At 48.8% G+C, this 18,560-nt stretch overlaps 1 protein-coding gene across 2 annotated transcripts in view; it reads left to right on the forward strand.

The window, feature by feature from the left end:
• The first annotated feature begins 4,683 nt into the window (after nucleotides 1–4,683).
• LOC311343023 (transforming acidic coiled-coil-containing protein 1-like) overlaps nucleotides 4,684–18,560 on the forward strand; it is a 25,530-nt gene continuing 11,653 nt past the window's right edge. Inside the window, exons 1-3 of one of the 2 annotated variants that reach the window (XM_084467877.1) lie at nucleotides 4,684–4,978; nucleotides 14,008–14,090; nucleotides 16,875–17,256. In XM_084467877.1, coding sequence (XP_084324003.1) covers nucleotides 4,914–4,978; nucleotides 14,008–14,090; nucleotides 16,875–17,256 — 530 coding nt within the window. In that variant the 5' untranslated portion in view covers nucleotides 4,684–4,913. Of the gene's footprint in view, nucleotides 4,979–11,666; nucleotides 11,981–14,007; nucleotides 14,091–16,874; nucleotides 17,257–18,560 lie in introns of those variants that run through there. The other variant, XM_084467876.1, reaches the window with a different exon arrangement.

The following is an 18,560-nucleotide window of genomic DNA, read 5'->3' on the forward strand; positions in this document are numbered from 1 at the left end:
CTTCCTTGGGTCCCAGGATGTAAACACTGAATGTCATGCATTGAATTTTGCAGCTGAATTTGGCATGTTGAATTTGAGGACGTTAAATATTTAAGTTGAATTTAACATTGAATATTTGAATTTGTCAACATTGAAAAATAAAGGTGAAAATTATTTCAAAATGTCAGGAGTTAAAGGTCCCATGGCATGCTATTTTATGGATGCTTTAATATAGGTGGTAGTGGGCCCCTAATACAGTACTTGAAGACGTTCAAGAAATTCAGCCTTGGTGCAGAGTTACAGCCACTACGAGCCAGTCCCACAATGAGCTCTAGTGGTGGCTCGTTCGCGAACGAATCAGTTTGAACGAACGACTCTTTAAAACGAACGAACCGACCTGATTCGCCACTCTCGTTCGTCGTCGTTCGTCTCGTTCGTTCGCCGAGACTTGACTCCCAGCTCCACCCACTAGTCGCTGAGTCGCGCTGACTCGCGAGTCGCCGTTCGTTCACTGACTGAGTTTAGCGGTGAAGACTCGAGGACTGAGAAGTCACGAGAGTCAGCCGGGCAACAACATCCCGATTCCGAACATGAAGCACTCCTCAGCTACTACAGCTAAGGAACTTAGTTAATGTTGTGTTGATTGTTGACCGTTTGCACCATTGCACGATCGTGATTCGTTTGAGAATGAGAACGAGGGGGGAGCTGAGTCTGACCGCCTCGGCTGAGAACATGCATTCGCAATTAGTTTGAACGAGAACGAGGGAGGAGCCGAGTCTGACCGACTCGGCATTCGCAAACGTGCATTCGCGATTCGTTTGAACGAGAACGAGGGAGGAGCCGAGTCTGACCGACTCAGTGACTGAGAATCATGATTCACCTCTACCGGAAATGCGAACGAACGAATGAACGACTCTTCTTGGCGAACTGACCGACGCAAACTGATTCATTCAAACGAATCATGAAATCCACCACTAATGAGCTCTCCACAAACGTGCCGTTTTTAGAGGCGGGTCAAGGTGGAGGGTGGGGGTGTGGCCCTGAGCAGCTTGCGGCCACGGTACCATGCGCTAGTGTTTACAGTGGAACACTGAACACTCCGGGTGCTCCGGCGGGAGTCCTGGAGCTCTATATCTAAATAATGTCTTATTATATTTAGATATCTATATAATATATTATAAAACGGGTGGCTCAAGCGATCTGATTGGTTCCCAACTGTTGTATATTGAGCGTATATACACAGCTATGACGCCCGTTCAGTTTACAGAGTTCAGTATCACTCCGCGCCTAACTTGAACAGTTGTTTATTTATATATAAAAGCAATAGCATAGTTCACTGAAGCCTAAAAACATGTTGATTGCTGGAGAGGGTGGAAATGTTGTAAAGCAATAGGCACACGGTGAGTGAACTCGATAGAAGGCTTAATTGCCGGCGAACTGAGCTACCGTCTCTAGCGTAGCCGTCTCTCTGAAGGACGCTACAGTGTGTTGCATAGCAACCGCCGTACACTTTGCAGGCAGCCAGGAGGGACTACTTTTTTGTATTCGTTTAAAAAAAAAGCTTTTCCGACTTTCTCGCTTTTTCAAAATTGAGGGTGTCTATGACTTTCATTTCGCCATACTTACGTAACTGTTTTATAAGGGGGTCGCCGTCCTTTAACTGTGGTATAATGACCGTATACCACAGCCTGTCGTGATCTATTGCTTAAATATATATTATCATGGTCAAAAGCTGTTTGCGCCTCTGGATGATATTATGAATCTCAAACGACTGCGTCGGGTTCTCAGACGCCTCTGGTTCTTCCACTTCCACGTCAATATTAAGTACAGACTGAACTGCGAAATGGAGGAGAAAGGGATTGTTGCCCGCGATTGTTGCCCGGGGTTGTCTCCCGCCGGAGACCCGCTGAGACAACCCCGGGCAACGGGCAGCGTTCAGCGGGCAGCGGGGCTCCGGCGGACAATCCTGGGCAACAATCTTTTTCTCCTCCATGTCGCGGTTCCCAATTTCTTCTCAACCATGGCCGAGATAATCCCCACTACTGATGAAGAGAAACTTCTTTTTAGGACACGTTGGCCAGCGAAATATTTGATTTAATATTAGAGCATGATCATGGAAAAGTACAGGCAGCAAAGTTACCAAGGATACATTCAGTGAGACAATGGGTGAACAAGATTCTTATAGGGAAACATTTGCATTGTGGGTAGGGAATATACAGTTAACAAAGGTAAGTGGGAGTGACCATTCTGGAGCATTTAGGATTGGCGGAAGAGGCCAAGTTAATTTGCAATACACTATGGGGGAAGTGAACATGTCTGCAAGTCTGTAAGACAGGGCTGCAATACAGTTAAACAAATCTACACAACAAAGAAGTCGATTGGCCTGGCCTCAGTATCAGACTCAGTGGCTCATTGAATATTTGAATTTGTCAACATTGAAAAATAATCAGTCTATCAGCCTACCCAGTGGACTGTAGCAAACGTTGCTCATCACATGAGCAACGTTTGTCACACATCTAGGTGTCACACATCTAGGTGGACACGCACACCTGTGATGTCTTAAGGGGCAGATTTCCAAAACGGCTTGTAACGGCTAATCACACCACACCTGGTGGCATGTCATGGCACCTTTAACAAACGCAGCATAACACCGTAGTGTTTGTGATGTTCTCTGCCTGTGTAGCAAATGAGTCATGTGATTGTATCATGGCATAGATTTGCATACTCGCTGATACCCGATACTGCATTTTAGGCAGTATCGGAGGAATAATATCGGAATAATTCAAATTAAGATATCCCCTCTTCTCTGAAGGCTGGTGCCGAGGCTGCTCCGCCACCCCTGCCGCCGCCGCCGCCCCCGCCGTGTACATCCTCCCTGCTTTTGGACCTACTGTACATTTGTATGTGCACCCCCATCTTCACCTCGTGGTGCACACCCAACGTCTTGCAGGTTGTCCTCTTCAGTGACTCAGTCAGTCAAAGTATGTATCGCGCCCCCCCGGAGTTACCTTTTTGAGGCAAATTAAAACATACCTCAGTCTTCTGGTGTCCGCCTACACTTTATAAAACATGTTCTTGTTTGACTTATTTTATGTCTATTTTTAGCCTTCAATATACAATATAGCCTATATTGTATTAGACTGCATTGATATTGGAATGATATTGGATTCCCTCACCCTCCTCTGATGTTTTAACTACAGCAGTAACTAGTGAAGCTGTCAGCAGTGGTGCAGGTCTGTGTTGCTATAGGAGCCGCTGCTGAAGTCTGATATACCAGTATAAAAACCAGTATAACTCATAAGTTATGTTTGATCGCTCATCATACCGGGCTGTAGACTAAACCATGCGGTAGGTCTTTAATTCATATTTTTTCAGCAAACATTCATCTAAAGTGTGTTTTCCAGGAAGCCCACTTTCTTTTTCTATTTCAAAGCCATTCGTGTCACATTAGGCGAAGTAACAATGTGTGCTTGATGTTAAGTTATGGGATAAAACACAACACTGAATATCAAATGCCTTCATGCAGACCACCTCGCAGCTGGGCCGACCGTCCAGCCACATGTCATGTGGGTGTGAGTGTTTGAGTGGATCTTGTGACATCCGTGTGCTTCATTTCAAGTGAAACATTGCATTAGAGAAACTAAGATCTGTAGTCTGCAGGATACTCTATCAAAACAAACAGGTAGTTGTGTGTTGATGCTCAGATCGGCATGAGAGGATTACTTTATCCTTTCTCGCTGATAGTTGTTACATTGGTTTGCCTAGAGATATTTAAATCAATCAATCTAAACTTTACGTGTAAACAAATTATTAAACATAATACAAAATATATTGTTAACTGATTAAATTATTGATTAGACTACATGCAAAAATTGACGCTTGATCATGACATATACCAATGTTTTGTTTATTTCGATTTATACTATTAAATCAAACCATTAAGCGTGTTGTGGTAAGACAACGCTATTGGGACCAATGGTTTGCAGACATCCGTTCAGTCACGCTCACCCAGCCGGGTGGAGCCTGCAGACACCACCCCTCCAAGTAGAGGTGGAGGGGTGGAGCCTGCAGACACCACCCCTCCAAGTAGAGGTGGAGGGGTGGAGCCTGCAGACACCACCCCTCCAAGTAGAGGTGGAGGGGTGGAGCCTGCAGACACCACCCCTCCCGAGTAGAGGCGGCGGTCCTCCTCCTGTTAGCCCTCCTCCACCCACAGCCCGCCGTGGTGCAGATTATTAACAGTAGAGACTAGTGTGTCACTGTGGAATGCTACACCCATCTTCTCTGGCACTCCCTGTCCATCTCCCTACCTCTGCACCCCCACCCGACCCTCCCCCGCCCACCGCTGGAACATCCCAGCACTTACTGCCCTCTCTAAAGCTCTCTCTTTCTCTCTCTCTCCTTTGAGGCGGTCTCAATGTCTTAATGCCATACAAGTGAATGAAATATGCTTTGTGTAACCAGGGACTGCCTGGAGTGTGGGTGTGTGTGTGTGGGGTGGGGCTGGTGTTTTGAGAGAGAGAGAGAGAGAGAGAGAGAGAGAGAGAGAGAGAGAGAGAGAGAGAGAGAGAGAGAGAGAGAGAGAGAGAGAGAGAGAGAGAGAGAGAGAGAGAGAGAGAGAGAGAGAGAGAGGCGGGACTTAGCAGAGTGGTTGATCAGTGGCACTCAACCCTCTTCAGATAGTAGCCCAGCATCAGAGAGAGAGAGAGCGAAAGGCCAACTACAGAGTGAAAGTCTTCCCAGTGTGTGTGCGTATGTGTATGTGTGTGAGTGTGTGGACACACTGAGCCCTACTGGATCGGAGGATATAAGGTCAGATGGGTCGTGCAGCAGTGTTGACTTGTGAGTGAGTGGGGACTTCCATCCTGCCCAGGGCCTGGGAGAGGACACAGCACTGGAGAGAGAGAGAGGGAGAGAGGCGGAGACTGACCACCATGGGGGGCTCCATCAGCCAACACAGGAAGAACTCCAAGAGATCTCCACGCAAGAGAGGCAGCATGTAAGCCCTGCAGCTTGCCTACTGTTGACTGTTGACTGTTGTCTTCTAGGTGTGTGTGGGTGTGTGTATGTGGGTGTATGCACACATGTCTGTGTGTGTTTGTGTGTGTGTGTGTGTGTGTGTGCATGTATGTGTTTGTGGGTGTGTGTGCATGTGTTTGTGGGTGTCTGTGTGTGTGCGTGTGTGTGTGTGTGTGTGTGTGTGTTTGTGTGTGAGAGAGCGAGAGAAAAAGTGTCTTTGAATTGTGCTATGACAACAAACACAATCCAGTTAGCAAGGTAGGACTGGAGCAGTCTGAGGTTTGGCTGAAGCTGGAGAGATCAGATCAGCTGCACTTTGATGTCATCCTGTCCCCTGCTCCGTGGTATATGAGATGGAGTTGGGTCGGCTTAGCTCAGGTGGTTGAGCAGGTTGACTTGTAACCGGTGTGTCAAGGTGTACCTGTGTGAGACACCTCACCTTAACTGCTCCCGACGAGCTGGCAGTCACCTTGCATGGTTGACGTTGTAAGTCGCTATGGATAAAAGCGTCCACTAAATGCCCTAAATGTAATTGTAGATGATGGAGGAGGAGGAGGAGGAGGAGGAGTAAGAGGGGGTGGGGTGATGTATTCGTCTGTGCTCTCCACCTGACTTACACAGGACTTTGCTTCGGCCATCCAGTGCCCAGTCACCGCTATATGTTGTGTGTGTGTGTGTGTGTGTGTGTGTGTGTGTGTGTGTGTGTGTGTGTGTGTGTGTGTGTGTGTGTGTGTGTGTGTGTGTGTGTGTGTGTGTGTGTGTGTGTGTGTGTGTGTGTTATTTGAATAAAGGTTCAGCTATTCAAATCCCCAGGATGGACGTTCATGTCCTTAGCACGGAGGTTGCTAAGTGAATGAAAGCGTCAGTGTGCTGGTGAACATTACTCTGAGCTCTTTGATCTGTGGGACTGACAGCAGTGGGATGGTCTCTTCCGTATGGAATGGAACTGATACTCGCTCTGGGACCCTGTGTCTCCGTGTCCATGGATCGTTGTGTAGCTCCGACCCTCCCAGACTCAGCGTAGGAGACGCTATTCTATTCATGTGTTCATTTATTTATGTTGTTGTTTACATGTTGTTCATTTATCTTTGAGGTTGTAGTTGGTTTTGTATGAATTATTTTTAAGCGAGTTTTGCTCCGCTTCTCTCAGATACACACGTGTTCTATCCTCTCTCTCTCTCTCTCTCTCTCTCTCTCTCTCTCTCTCTCTCTCTCTCTCTCCCTCTCTCTATTAAGTTATATAGAATTTGCTGCTAATCTCTAGCATTGTCTTGTGTCATGGAGTGCTGTTGATGTTGATCAGAGAGTTGATCATGAGAGGATCGGAAGGCGATGGCGCTGTGTTGATTGATCACATGATCAGACGCACTCAGAGACCACTTCCCTGCAGAGAGCTCTCTGATGTGCTGCCACACACCCTGGGGGTTTCAAAGAGAAGCTTTACCCCCTAGATACCATTCAGACATCCAGGGAGGGAGGCTTGGGATAGATAGATGGATAGATGGATAGATAGATAGATAGATAGATAGATAGATAGATAGATGTAGATGGATAGATAGATAGAGAGATAGATAGATAGATAGACCGATATAAAGATAGATAGATAGACAGACAGATCAAAAGATAGACAATGGATAGATAGAAAATGTAATGCAATATAGTAACATAAAAATAGTGTTCTGTTTGTTTAGTCCAAAGCACAAGCGTTTTGCCTTGGTCATCAACGCGTGTGAATATATTATATATGGGAGTGTGTTGAAGTTTGATTTCAAACGTGAATAACCTGATTGGTGGATGGGGCCAATGCCTTTGTGTTCTGTGATCTATTTATAGGTGACCGTTTACTTCCAATCATGGTCTCTATTTTTAAAAGTGGAGCAGACAATGATCGTTAGACACCCCATTCCCCTCGGGGGGGGGGGGGGGGGGGGGAACCTGGGTTTGAGGATCAGCCTGTCTTAGATTGAAGGACACACCATCTAACTTTACTCTCCAGTGTTTCAAGTGAGCTGGTGGGGTTGTGTGTGTAGGTCTGTTCTCCAGTGGAGTCCCCCTTGAGTTAAAAGCATTCCTGGAAGCATCCACTGATGGTTTTCATGAATAAGCCTGACTATGTTGAGTTCCAGACCATCACAGTGAAACAGAGAGAGGGTTGAGATGACCCATGATGAGCTCATATGTGAGCTCAGAAGGCCATGAATTAAAACACTGTCGAGCAGAAGAACATGAGGGAGGGAGGTAGGGAGGGAGGGAGGGAGGGGGAGGGAGGGAGAGAGAGGGTTATTCCACCCTCCTTTCAATACACAGCTGTAAATCCACCGTTTTCTGGGGACTTTGGCCCTTTTGTGTCACAGACAATAGTTGGGTTTGTGTCTGTCCTGCAGTTCTCTGCCTAGCCCGGCCCGCCCCCCTCCTGTCACTCACAGCCCACTGAGGCTGAGCTCTTCAGTGTGTGTGTGTGCTGCAGAGGAGGTTTAACGGACTAGAGATGAGGTCCAGCTCTCGTCTTGACGCTTAGCGAGGCTCATCGGACCGCCGAGTTTAATATGCATTCAGCCGGTCGCGATGCCGGGAAGTAAAAGGCTCTGAAACCTGACATCAAAGCCCTTTAGGATGTGCATCTGTTTCCTGATTTTCCTCTCTCTCTCTCTGTCTGTCTTTCTTTCTGTGTGTCTCTCTGTGACTCTGTCTGTGTGTGTCTCTCTCTCTCTCTCTGTATCTCTCTCTCTCTCTCTCTCTCTCTCTCTCTCTCTCTCGTCCCATCTCCCTTCCTGTCTCTTTGTGTGTCTCTCTATGGCATGGTGGCCTACATATACAGTATATATTATTACATATATATATTTAGTATATATCTGTATCTTGGATGTGTGCATGGCTGGCTGCCTTGGTGATGTAATGGTGGCTCTGTCAGTGCACTGCAGGCTGAGTGGAGCTGTGGTCCTACCGTAGGCCTACTGTTAACCCACTCCCAGGGTGGATGTTGTTCATCCTGTAACCAGACACCCTGCCTGGCTCTATTCCCACGCGAACCGGTTGTTGTTCGCCTACTCCCTGCCCAGCACTCCCTCCAGCACCGACACCATTTTGTTTGTGTTTTATACATCGAGAGACTATTGAATGTAGACAGTTAGTAGTAGTAGTTGCATTATATATTGACAGATGTATTTAAACAGGTGTGTTTGTCGTATCCAAACATTTGTATTTACATTTACATTCAGGGCATTTAGCAGATGCGTTTATCCAAAGTGACATAGAATAAGTACATTTGTCAGAAGAAAGAGAAACAACAAAGCGCAAAGCACAAACAAGCACTAAGTTAACCCATTCCCTGTATACAACAAAGATGCTACACAATGCTAGTACTATTTTTAAGTTCCAGGATGTACAATATACAATAAGTGCGTACAGTAAGTGCCAAATCGTTACATTTTAAATGAGAATAAAGGTTTTGTCACAGCTGCACCCTTCACCTGTCAAAGGGAAGAGGTAGGGACTCAAGTCATGCAATGTTTTATATTTGTCATTTATTCCAGTAAACAAACAAATAGTGGCCCATTTCAGGATAAATTCTGACTTGATATCATGTTTTTCGTCATGCATGAGTCTGTTTTGACCTCGCTTCTTTGTGCTAGCAGTATAAATCCTTCCTCTTGGAAAGTTTTTAGCTAAACAATTGATGCTTTCTGAACGTGATACTAGCTATAGCCACTAGATGGCGCACTTTCTCAAAAATGAATCCCTGGGCGCAAAACTGCATAGCCGTGGTCTAGGAGTGGGCTGTGGGAGGACGGATGATGTTGACATTCAAATTACTGCTAAACCGAACAGCTGCTCTATACTAAGGATGAAAATGGCTTCCAGTGACTCATTTGGAAGTTTGACCTTCAAATTCTCTCACCGAGTGAGACATGTTGATGGAAACAAGATGGCTGTAATCAAGTAGAAGTCAAGTAGTACTCAGTAGTTCCTGCTACTACCACAGAGTTCTCCACTAACCTAATGTTGAAGTACAGCAGACACTCAACATTAGAGCCATGATACCCAGCCACAGTCTGCTGTTCTGTAGTTCCCTCTCCTTGTGTGTACTGCGTGTTTGAAACCCTGTAACTTCTCCATTCATCCCTTGTCACGCAGAATGACCGCCTATTCTTAGCCCTGAACCACACATGACAGCACCGCTCAACGGCAATCGATGATGAAGAAAATAATGACGTGTTAACTGCAGCATACACACACACACACACACACACACACACACACACATAGTCAAGCAGAAACACACACATACACGTACACACACACACACACACACACAGCCACGCAGAGACACATACACACACAAACACACACATAGTCACGCAGAAACATACACAGACACAGACACAAACACATACATAGCCACGCAGAAACACACACACACACACACACACACACACACAGGCACATACACCCCCCCCCCCCCCCCCAGAGTGGGGGGGGGTCCTCACTCCCCATCCCTGATCACATGTTCTATTCATGTTGACTTCCTGAGATCCCGGCCGCCTGCTGGTCCTCACCAGCGCTGCTATTTCAGGATCTCTGAAGAAGGGCTTACATAACTCATGCCTCTCGTTTCCCCACTCTCCTTCTTGCTCTGCCACAGTCACTCTCACACCACACGCCACCTCTTTCACACGTGTGTGTGTGTGTGTGTGTGTGTGTGTGTGTGTGTGTGTGTGTGTGTGTGTGTGTGTGTGTGTGTTATGTGCGTTTGTGTGTGTAAGTATGTGTGTGTGTGTGTGTGTGTGTGTGTTTATGTGCGTGTAAGTGTGTGTGTGTGTGTGTATGTGTGTTTATCTGTATTTGTGTGTGTGTGTGTGTGTGTGTGTGTGTGTGTGTTTATGTGTGTGACGTGTGTGTGCGTGTGTTTATGTATGTACCTCAGCACCTCAGCATGTGAAACCAGTGAAGAGGCATACATGCAATGGTTAGCGTTAGCATTAGCATTAGCATTAGCATTAGCATTAGCGTTAGCGTTGGCGGGGGACCATCCTCTCAGTGCTGGAGGGGGTGACGGTATATCCCTCTCTATCCTCGACAGGAATCTGCCCCGGCAGGTCTGACCAAACTACCTGCAAGATAAGACAACACTTGCAACGCACTCACAGCGTCTCAGAGGCAGTCGGGACGGGCTTGTCCCCCCCCATACTGTCCCCCCCCCACACTCTCACTGCCCCCCCCCCATCTCCTCCTGTAATGGGTGGGCTGGGTTTAAGATGGTTTCCCAGGTTGGTGGTCTGCATGATGAGGATGACATGCCGTGACGCTTAAAGAGCCGTCCAAACTCGTTAAAACTAGTTTAGTTTGCTTGTCTCCAGTGTAAAAACATTGTCTGTTGTTTGGTTGGGAAGTGTACATGTGTACCAGTCTGTCTGGCTGGCTGCCTGACTGCCTGCCTGTCTGTCTGCCTGCCTGCCTGTCTTTATACTAACTTCACACTAATTACACTTGCTTCAACTGACTTTTTACATTTCCTTCTGCTTTAATTTACATGAGACGCTTTTATACACCCCTTCACCTTCTAGCACACACACACACACACACACACACACACACACACACACACACACACACACACACACACACACACACACACACACACACGGCACTTCACAGGCCAACAATCTGGCCGATATTGGATTAGTTACGGTCCGTGTATTTCAAAGAATACATTTCATCTGGCCTAGATTTTCTGGGCCTGTCACTGTGTGTGTGCGTGTGCGTGCGTGCGTGCGTGCGTGCGTGCGTGCGCGCGTGTGTGTTTTTTTGTGTGTGTGTGTGTGTGTGCTCATATGTTGATGCATGTTTATGCCGGGTGCCCATTGTCCAGGCGGCTGATTAGAGGTTGCCAGTCAAACTCTCAGCACTTTAATGTTCTGTGATGGTATGATCAGTCCTCCTGGCCTCCCCAGAGCCTCAGCTCCACAGGAGGCTGAGTCATGATCCCTCTGCCTTTAAGGACTGGTGAGTCAGAGAGGGACGGTTTGAGCTGCAGGGTGCCGGCCTCGTGGGACACCACGTCTCACACCCGCGGCTGCTTGTCGTGTTAGTTTGCGGAGCTGCTCTGTTCAAACAACGTCCTGATTCACTAGCAGAACGCTGTCACCCCGGGGGCCCGCGGGACTCAGGTGGGGGCCATGGGTGGGGGCGCATTGGGTGGGGGTGCATGGGTGGGGGTGCATGGGTGGGGGCCATGGTGTGGGTCGTGGGTGGTGGCTAGATGTGTGTTTTAACTGAAACACGTGTGACTGGCCGAGGTATTACTGGAGAAGGGGGGGGGGGGTCTGTCTGCCAGCTGATCACTGCTGAGAGAGAGAGAGAGAGAGAGAGTGAGTGAGAGAAAGTGAGAGAGAGGGAGGAGCAGGAGGGGAGGGAGGGAGGGAGCAGAGCGAGGGAGGGAGCAGAGAGAGAGGGGGAGGGAGCAGGGAGAGGGAGGGAGGGAGCAGAGCGAGGGAGGGAGGGAGCATGGAGAGAGAGTGCCGGTGATGTGGGGAAGGGTTTACTGAGTCAGTGTGAGAGAGATGAGCAGCAGCAGCAGCAGCAGCAGCAGCTAAACTCTCTCAGGCTGTTTTCACAAGTCACTGCTGCTGAGGAGGAGGAGGAGGAGGAGGAGGGATGGGAGGGCTGACTGAAGGAGGAAGTGACTGAGCCCTTTCAGGAAACCCCCGCAGGCAGAGGCTCTAGGGCAAGTCCTGGACAGCAGAGAGCTTCAGGTTTTGACACTTCTCAGAGTCTCGTTTGAGGAGACCGCTGTCAGGGGACGGCTGTCCGGAGGGAGAGGACTGAGGCGGGCGTGGGTCGTGGTTCAGAGCCCCTCAGACGCCCGGTGGGTCTGACCCGGCGTAGGCAGCATGTCCTGGCTGTCCCCCGTCCAGTGGGCCAAATGGACCTGGTCAGCAGTGACAGGGGCCCCAGGGGAGGAGGGGCCCAGGAAGGACGACATGTAAGTGTGTTTGCCTGTGTGTGTGTGTGTATGTGTGTGTGTGTATTGGTTTTTGTATTGGTGTGTGTGTGTGTGTGTGTGTGTTTGTGCGTGTGTGTGTGTGTGTGTGTGTGTGTGTGTGTGTGTGGGTACATTGGTGTGTGTGTGTGTGTGCTTGTTTATATGCGTGGCAGATATATGAGGCAGTGTTTATCTAGGACGAGCGAACGCGACAGAGAAAGGTCAGGAAGAGAATAGGTGCGCGAGTGTGTGTGTGGTTGTGTGTGTGTGTGTGTGTGTGTGTGTGTGTGTGTGTGTGTGTGTGGTTCTGTGCATGTGTATGGTTCTGTACGTGTGTGTGTGTGTGTGTGTACATGCGCTTTTGTCTCTGTCCTTCGACCACCTGTCAGTGTGACTCAGGGGATGTGTAGTTAGTACACGCACACACTGAACGCACGCACACACACACACACTCACACACATTGATCTCGGTTGCGATTGCGTCTCAGATTCCCTCCCACCTTGTGGATGTGACTGTCGTGATGTCATCAAAACTAAAACTGTCCTCGACCGCGACTGTTGTTATGATGGAGTTATAGTTATAAGACTGTTATGATGGAGTTATAGTTATTAGACTGTTGTTATGATGGAGTTATAGTTATTAGACTGTTGTTATGATGGAGTTATAGTTATAAGACTGTTATGATGGCGTTATAGTTATTAGACTGTTGTTATGATGGCGTTATAGTTATTAAACTGTTGTTATGGAGTTATAGTTATAAGACTGTTGTTATGGAGTTATAGTTATTAGACTGTTGTTATGGAGTTATAGTTATTAGACTGTTGTTATGGAGTTATAGTTATTAGACTGTTGTTATGGAGTTATAGTTATTAGACTGTTGTTATGGAGTTATAGTTATTAGACTGTTATGATGGAGTTATAGTTATTAGACTGTTATGGTGAACTTTCATTTTGCTCCTTCCTCTCCAGCTCCTTCTGTCAGGGTATGTGTGTGTGTGTGTTTGTGCTCACGTGTGTGTGTACGTGTATGTGTGCGTGTGTGTGTGTGTGTGTGTGTGTGGGGGGGGGGGGGGGGGGGGGGAGGGTGTGGATGTGGATATGGATGTGAAATCTTCAGTAAAGAAAGACAGAGGGTTATGGAGGAAATGTCCTCCTGGTTGTTTGCTGTCTCCAAGTAACCCCGACACAGACCACCGCACACGGGGGGCGTCGCTGGGCGCTGGGTCCGCCTTTGTGGATCAGAGAGAGAGAGAGAGAGAGAGAGAGAGAGAGAGAGAGAGAGGAGAGGGAGAGGGAGAGGGAGAGGGAGAGAGGGAGAGGGAGGGGGAGGGGGAGAGGGAGAGGGCGAGGGAGGGCGGGGCTGCTTATAAATGGGCTCCATGGGCTTTGTTCCATTGAGCTGTTTGTGATTAGAGTGTGGATGTTTTGATGTGCATTCAAGAGCCTGGGAATGAGCACAGACACCACACACACACACACACACACACACACACACACACACACACACACACAAACCAACATGAACTCTCACTGGCTCCCTCCCTCTCATCTCCCATTCCTGTCAGTTCCACATGTTTGCCTTTTATATTATTTTGGAATAAATTTGGGCTGGGTGTCTACACAGATTTAGATGGCTGTGTGTGTGTGTAGGTGTGTGTGTGTGTGTGTGTGTGTGTGTGCGTGTGTGTGTGCGTGTGTGTGAGAGGATGCAGGTGTAATCTCAGCCTCCTTCCTCTCTCCTGACTTCCCTCTCAGAGGTTGCAGGCTGGTTTGTCTTCTTTCAGGTTTCCGTTGTGATTGTTGGTCCGTGTTGAAGTCTCCTGAAAGGGATCATGTCAACCAAGTTCACATCAAGTATTACATTAGCATTATGATGATCCTATTTAAAAGGGAAGAATTAATCTGTCTTTCTTTTCTCTTCTGTCTGCCTCCCTCTCTGTCTGTCTGTCTATCTGGCTCCTTTCTGTCTGTCTGTGTGTCTGCCTGTCTGCCTCCTCCCTGTCTGTCTGTCTGTCTGTCTCCTCAGCTCCGACTCGGAGGGGAACTTTGAGACTCCAGAGGCGGAGTCTCCTGGCGTCCTGAAGCATCTCACGCAGCAGAACATCTCAGGTAGGACCTCCAGCTCCTGCAGCACCTCCTCTTTCTTCTCCACCTCCCTCCCTTAACCACCTACCCACTAAATGGTAAATGGTCTGCATTTATATAGAGCTTTTATCCAAAGCGCTTTACAGTGTTGACTGACATTCACCCATTCACACACCGACGGCAGAGTCAACCACGCAGGGCGACAGCCAACTTGTCAGGAGCAGTCAGGGTGAGGTGTCTTGCTCAGGGACACCTCGACACTCAGCTAGGAGGAGCCGGGGATCGAACCAGCAACCTTGCGGTTACCAGCCAACCCGCTCTACCTCCTGAGCTAATGCCGCCCCACACACTACGGTGTTGAATGCTACGTCTTCCAACACCAAGCAGATGTTCTTCCGCTGAGCGGGTCGGATCTAGCTGAGGGAGTCTGCAACGTAGTGTAGGGTTCCTTCGACGTGCGTACGAGTGGTGACTCACCCTGGAAGTGTGTTTTAAATGAGGCAATGCCGTGTGGTACAAGAGTCACAGATCCCAGATAAAAGTGGAATGGTAAGCAGGCCAGTCTACACTTGGCACCCTAGAGACTAAAGGTCCAAACCATGAAGTAGACCAGACCTGTCCCACATGGGGGACCGGATCTGTCAGGGGGTCTCTGGGTCTGTCTGAGGGTCTGAGGGTCTGGGTCTCTGGGTCTGTCTGAGGGTCTCTGGGTCTGTCTGAGGGTCTGAGGGTCTGAGGGTCTCTGGGTCTGTCTGAGGGTCTCTGGGTCTGTCTGAGGGCCTTTGAGTCTGTCTGAGGCCGGGCGGCCTGCGTACCAGCTGGTGGGGGGGATGGGAGGGGGGGTGTTGGGTGCAGAGGAGACACGTTATGATGTTGACACTTCCTTCAAACCTGTGTCAGGACAAGACCCGTGTCCTGGATCCACACTCTGGACCGGCCTGCTCTCTGTTTATCTCATCACGGGCCCACACCGCCACTCCGAACGGCCTCTCCCCCTTTCCTCCCCCTGACTCTCCCGTCTGACTCCCCCCCCCTGCTCTCCCTCCCTCCTCCCCGTGTCCTGGTTTCACCCAACCAGACATGATGAGGGCCCCGCCCCCGCCTGCTGTTACCATGGCGACGACGGAACAGCCCGAGAGCCTCCTCCTTGGCCAGGGGGGGATAATGGATGTGAATTCCGCGGAGGTCTGCACAGCAGCCCGTCTCCCTCGCTCCCGTTCTCACCCTCTCACGCACGCAGGGGTTCTGCACGGGAACGCCGGACAGGATTTGGTTACGTGGTGCGGGCCTTTTGGAGGCGGTTTTGCATGGCTGTCTTGTGGAGCGGAGAGTTAAGTAAAGGGCGGTGGAGGAATTGGGTCAGAAACAAAGAGGTTATGTAACGCCACACAGCCCTTCCCCTTTCCTGCAGCAGTGCAGACCAAACAGTCTTCCTGCTCATGCAGCCCTACGCAGCAGAGTCTGAATTACACTCATACATTAAATATGAACTCTCTGCAGAGGCAGATAGTCTTGCTTTTTAATGACTCCTCATCGTTCAGGGGTGCGTTCGTGTCATCCACCCGACCTGACTCCAGACCCTATAGCGTTCGGCGGACATCTGTTTTCATAAAGTCTGGTGCGGCCCGCTTCTCTATGCTCCTGTCATAGTCTCTGCATCCTCCCCCGTTTCCTGTGGTCTCCTTCAAGCTGGCTCATGAAACTTCACCAGCGCCTGATGTTGTTTTGGTTGCTAGGCCACATGGCATCGCAAGCTCTGTAGGGTGTGGTTCCTCATATTTTCCCTGTGTGCTTGTCTGTGAGTGTGTGTGTGTGTGTGTGTGTGTGTGTGTGTGTGTGTGTGTGTGTGTGTGTGTGTGTGTGTGTGTGTGTCGGTGTGTCGGTGTGTGTGTGTCTGTCGGTGTGTGTGTGTGTGTGTGTGTGTGTGTGTGTGTGTGCCTGTGTGTGTGTGTGTGTGTGTGTTTGTGTGTGTCTGTTTCTGTACTGTGTGTGTGTGTGTGTGTAGTGTTCTACTCTCTGTTTTCGTTTCCTTCTTCACCCCAGGCACTATAGCGTACTACAGTGAAACACTGTTGGTTTAAATATTATATTATTACGTTATGCTACAGAAGCCCGCTCTTCCAGTATCCTAGCTTTAACGAGTGTGTAAAGCTACGGTATACAGCGTCTGTCTCACTGGTTGATAAAGAGAGGCCATATCTCTCAGGTAGAGAATGCTGTGACTCCCAGTGTCGCTGTGGGTGGAATGCGAGGAGGACACAGGATGTGTGAGAACTTTCTATGTGGGGACATTTAGGGACACTATTCTCAGAGATCTCTAAGGGAGAGCAAGGAGATGAAACCAAATTTAACTCAGCTTTGTAGCTCATTTCTTGGGCGTTTACTCATTGTAAACTCATTCCCTGTTCCTCTTGTGTTGCGTCACTTGATGATTTTGATGACTTCATGATTTTGTTACATAGATACCGTTTTATTTGAGTGTGCCTGAAGCACTGAGTTCCCATTGGCTCTGCCTCCTGTGTCTGTGCTCCCATTGGTCCTGCTTCTTGTTTATCTGTGTTCCCATTGGTCCTGCTCTCTGTGTCTCTGTGTTCCCATTGGCTCTGCCCCCTGTGTCTGTGCCCCCATTGGTCCTTCTCTCTGTGTCTCTGTGCTCCCATTGGTCCTTCTCTCTGTGTCTCTGTGTTCCCATTGGTCCTTCTCTCTGTGTCTGTGCTCCCATTGGTCCTTCTCTCTGTGTCTGTGCTCCCATTGGTCCTGCTCCCTGTTTATCTGTGTTCCCATTGGTCCTGCTCTCTGTCCGTCCAGGGGAGGAGGGGCGCCCGGCCCTGAATGACCTCAGCAGCCCGGCCGCGCTGCCCGGCTCCGGCCGCTACGCTCTGGACCACAACCTGAACCTGACCCAGGGCCGCAAGCCCGGCCCGGCCCCGCCCACCTCGGCCCCCCGGCCCCCCAGCCTGTCCCTGCCCTCCCCCCACACCCGACCCGACCCCTCGGAGGTGGACGACGAGGCCCCCCCCGCCCCGGGCTCCACCAACCCGGAGTCCGACGCTCGCCTCCCCGTCTCCCCCGACGACGACGACCCCGACGTCATCAACGGGAACCTGCTGCGGCCCAGCGCCCGCACCGCGACCTCCGACCCCGACGCCAAGCAGCGCTCCGCCCAGAAGATCATCGCTGCAGTGAACACGTATGTAGTGCTCTGTGACCTTTGACCTTTCATGAGATCTGTCTTTAGGCTAGATGCACACGGAGAGCGAGAACGCCGAGTCACCCAGCAGGTCACTCATCGAACGCTTTCATCACAGAACTAATACAGAAGTCATTAGAAGTTATTTAGTTTGATTAGAGGTGATTCATTAATTTCCATCTCATTAGACAATATGGAAATCTCCTCAGCAGGGCAGGTTTGAGTAGGTTCAGGAACTCCTTTGTGTTTTGCGGGACGTGTATACGACACTAACAGTGTTAGGACTAACACATTACACATCATCATCAAATCAAAAAGAAGATCTGATACCTTTCAAACGCCACATCCTCACCACTATCACCCTAGTAGTAGTAGTTTTGTTTTCATACTTTCGTCGGCAAGTCCGAGCAAGCGCACAACATTCCAACAGGAAATAACACACATTCAGACGCACACCATCTCACACTAACCCTGAAGGATCCTCTGGCCTCACAACATTTAGACCTATCACAACACCCTGTTCTAAATCTCCCAAAGAACACATAATACATAAACACAGAACACATATACACATAAACAAAGAACACAGAAACACACAACACACAACACACCACACACCAGTAGCGTGCGGTGACCCTAAATTTCAGCGTGCGGTGACCCTAACAACAACACACCCACAACTTATGTTTTTTTAATATGTACATATTATATACATATATAATATTGTATTATATATTATATATATATATATATATATATATATTTATAAAACGGGGGGCCTAAATCAAGCGATCTGATTGGTTCCCAACCGTTGTATATTGAGCGTATACACACAGCTATGACGCCCGTTCAGCTTACAGAGTTCAGTATCACTCCGCGCCTAACTCTAACTGTTGTTTATGTATATATAAAAGCGATAGCGTAGTTCACTGAAGCCTAAAAAACATGTAGATTGCTGGAGAGGGTGGAAATGTTGTAAAGCAATAGGCACACGGTCGGCAATTTAGCCTACTATCGAGTTCGAGTGAACTCGATAGAAGGCTAAATTGCCGGCGAACCAAGCTACCGTCTTTAGCCTAGCCTTCTCTCTGAAGGACGCTACAGTGTGTTGCATAGCAACCGCCGTACACTTTGCCGGCAGCCAGGAGGGACTACTTTTTTGTATTCGTTAAAAAAAATGCTTTTCAGACTTTCTAGCTTTTTCAAAATTGAGGGTGTCTATGACTTTCATTTCGCCATATTTACGTAACCGTTTTATAAAAGCAATAGATCACTTCAGTCAGTGATATACGGTCATTATACCA

Source organism: Micromesistius poutassou (assembly GCF_964030765.1).
Source record: "Micromesistius poutassou genome assembly, chromosome: 5".
In the NCBI taxonomy this organism is placed as follows: Eukaryota; Metazoa; Chordata; class Actinopteri; order Gadiformes; family Gadidae; genus Micromesistius; species Micromesistius poutassou.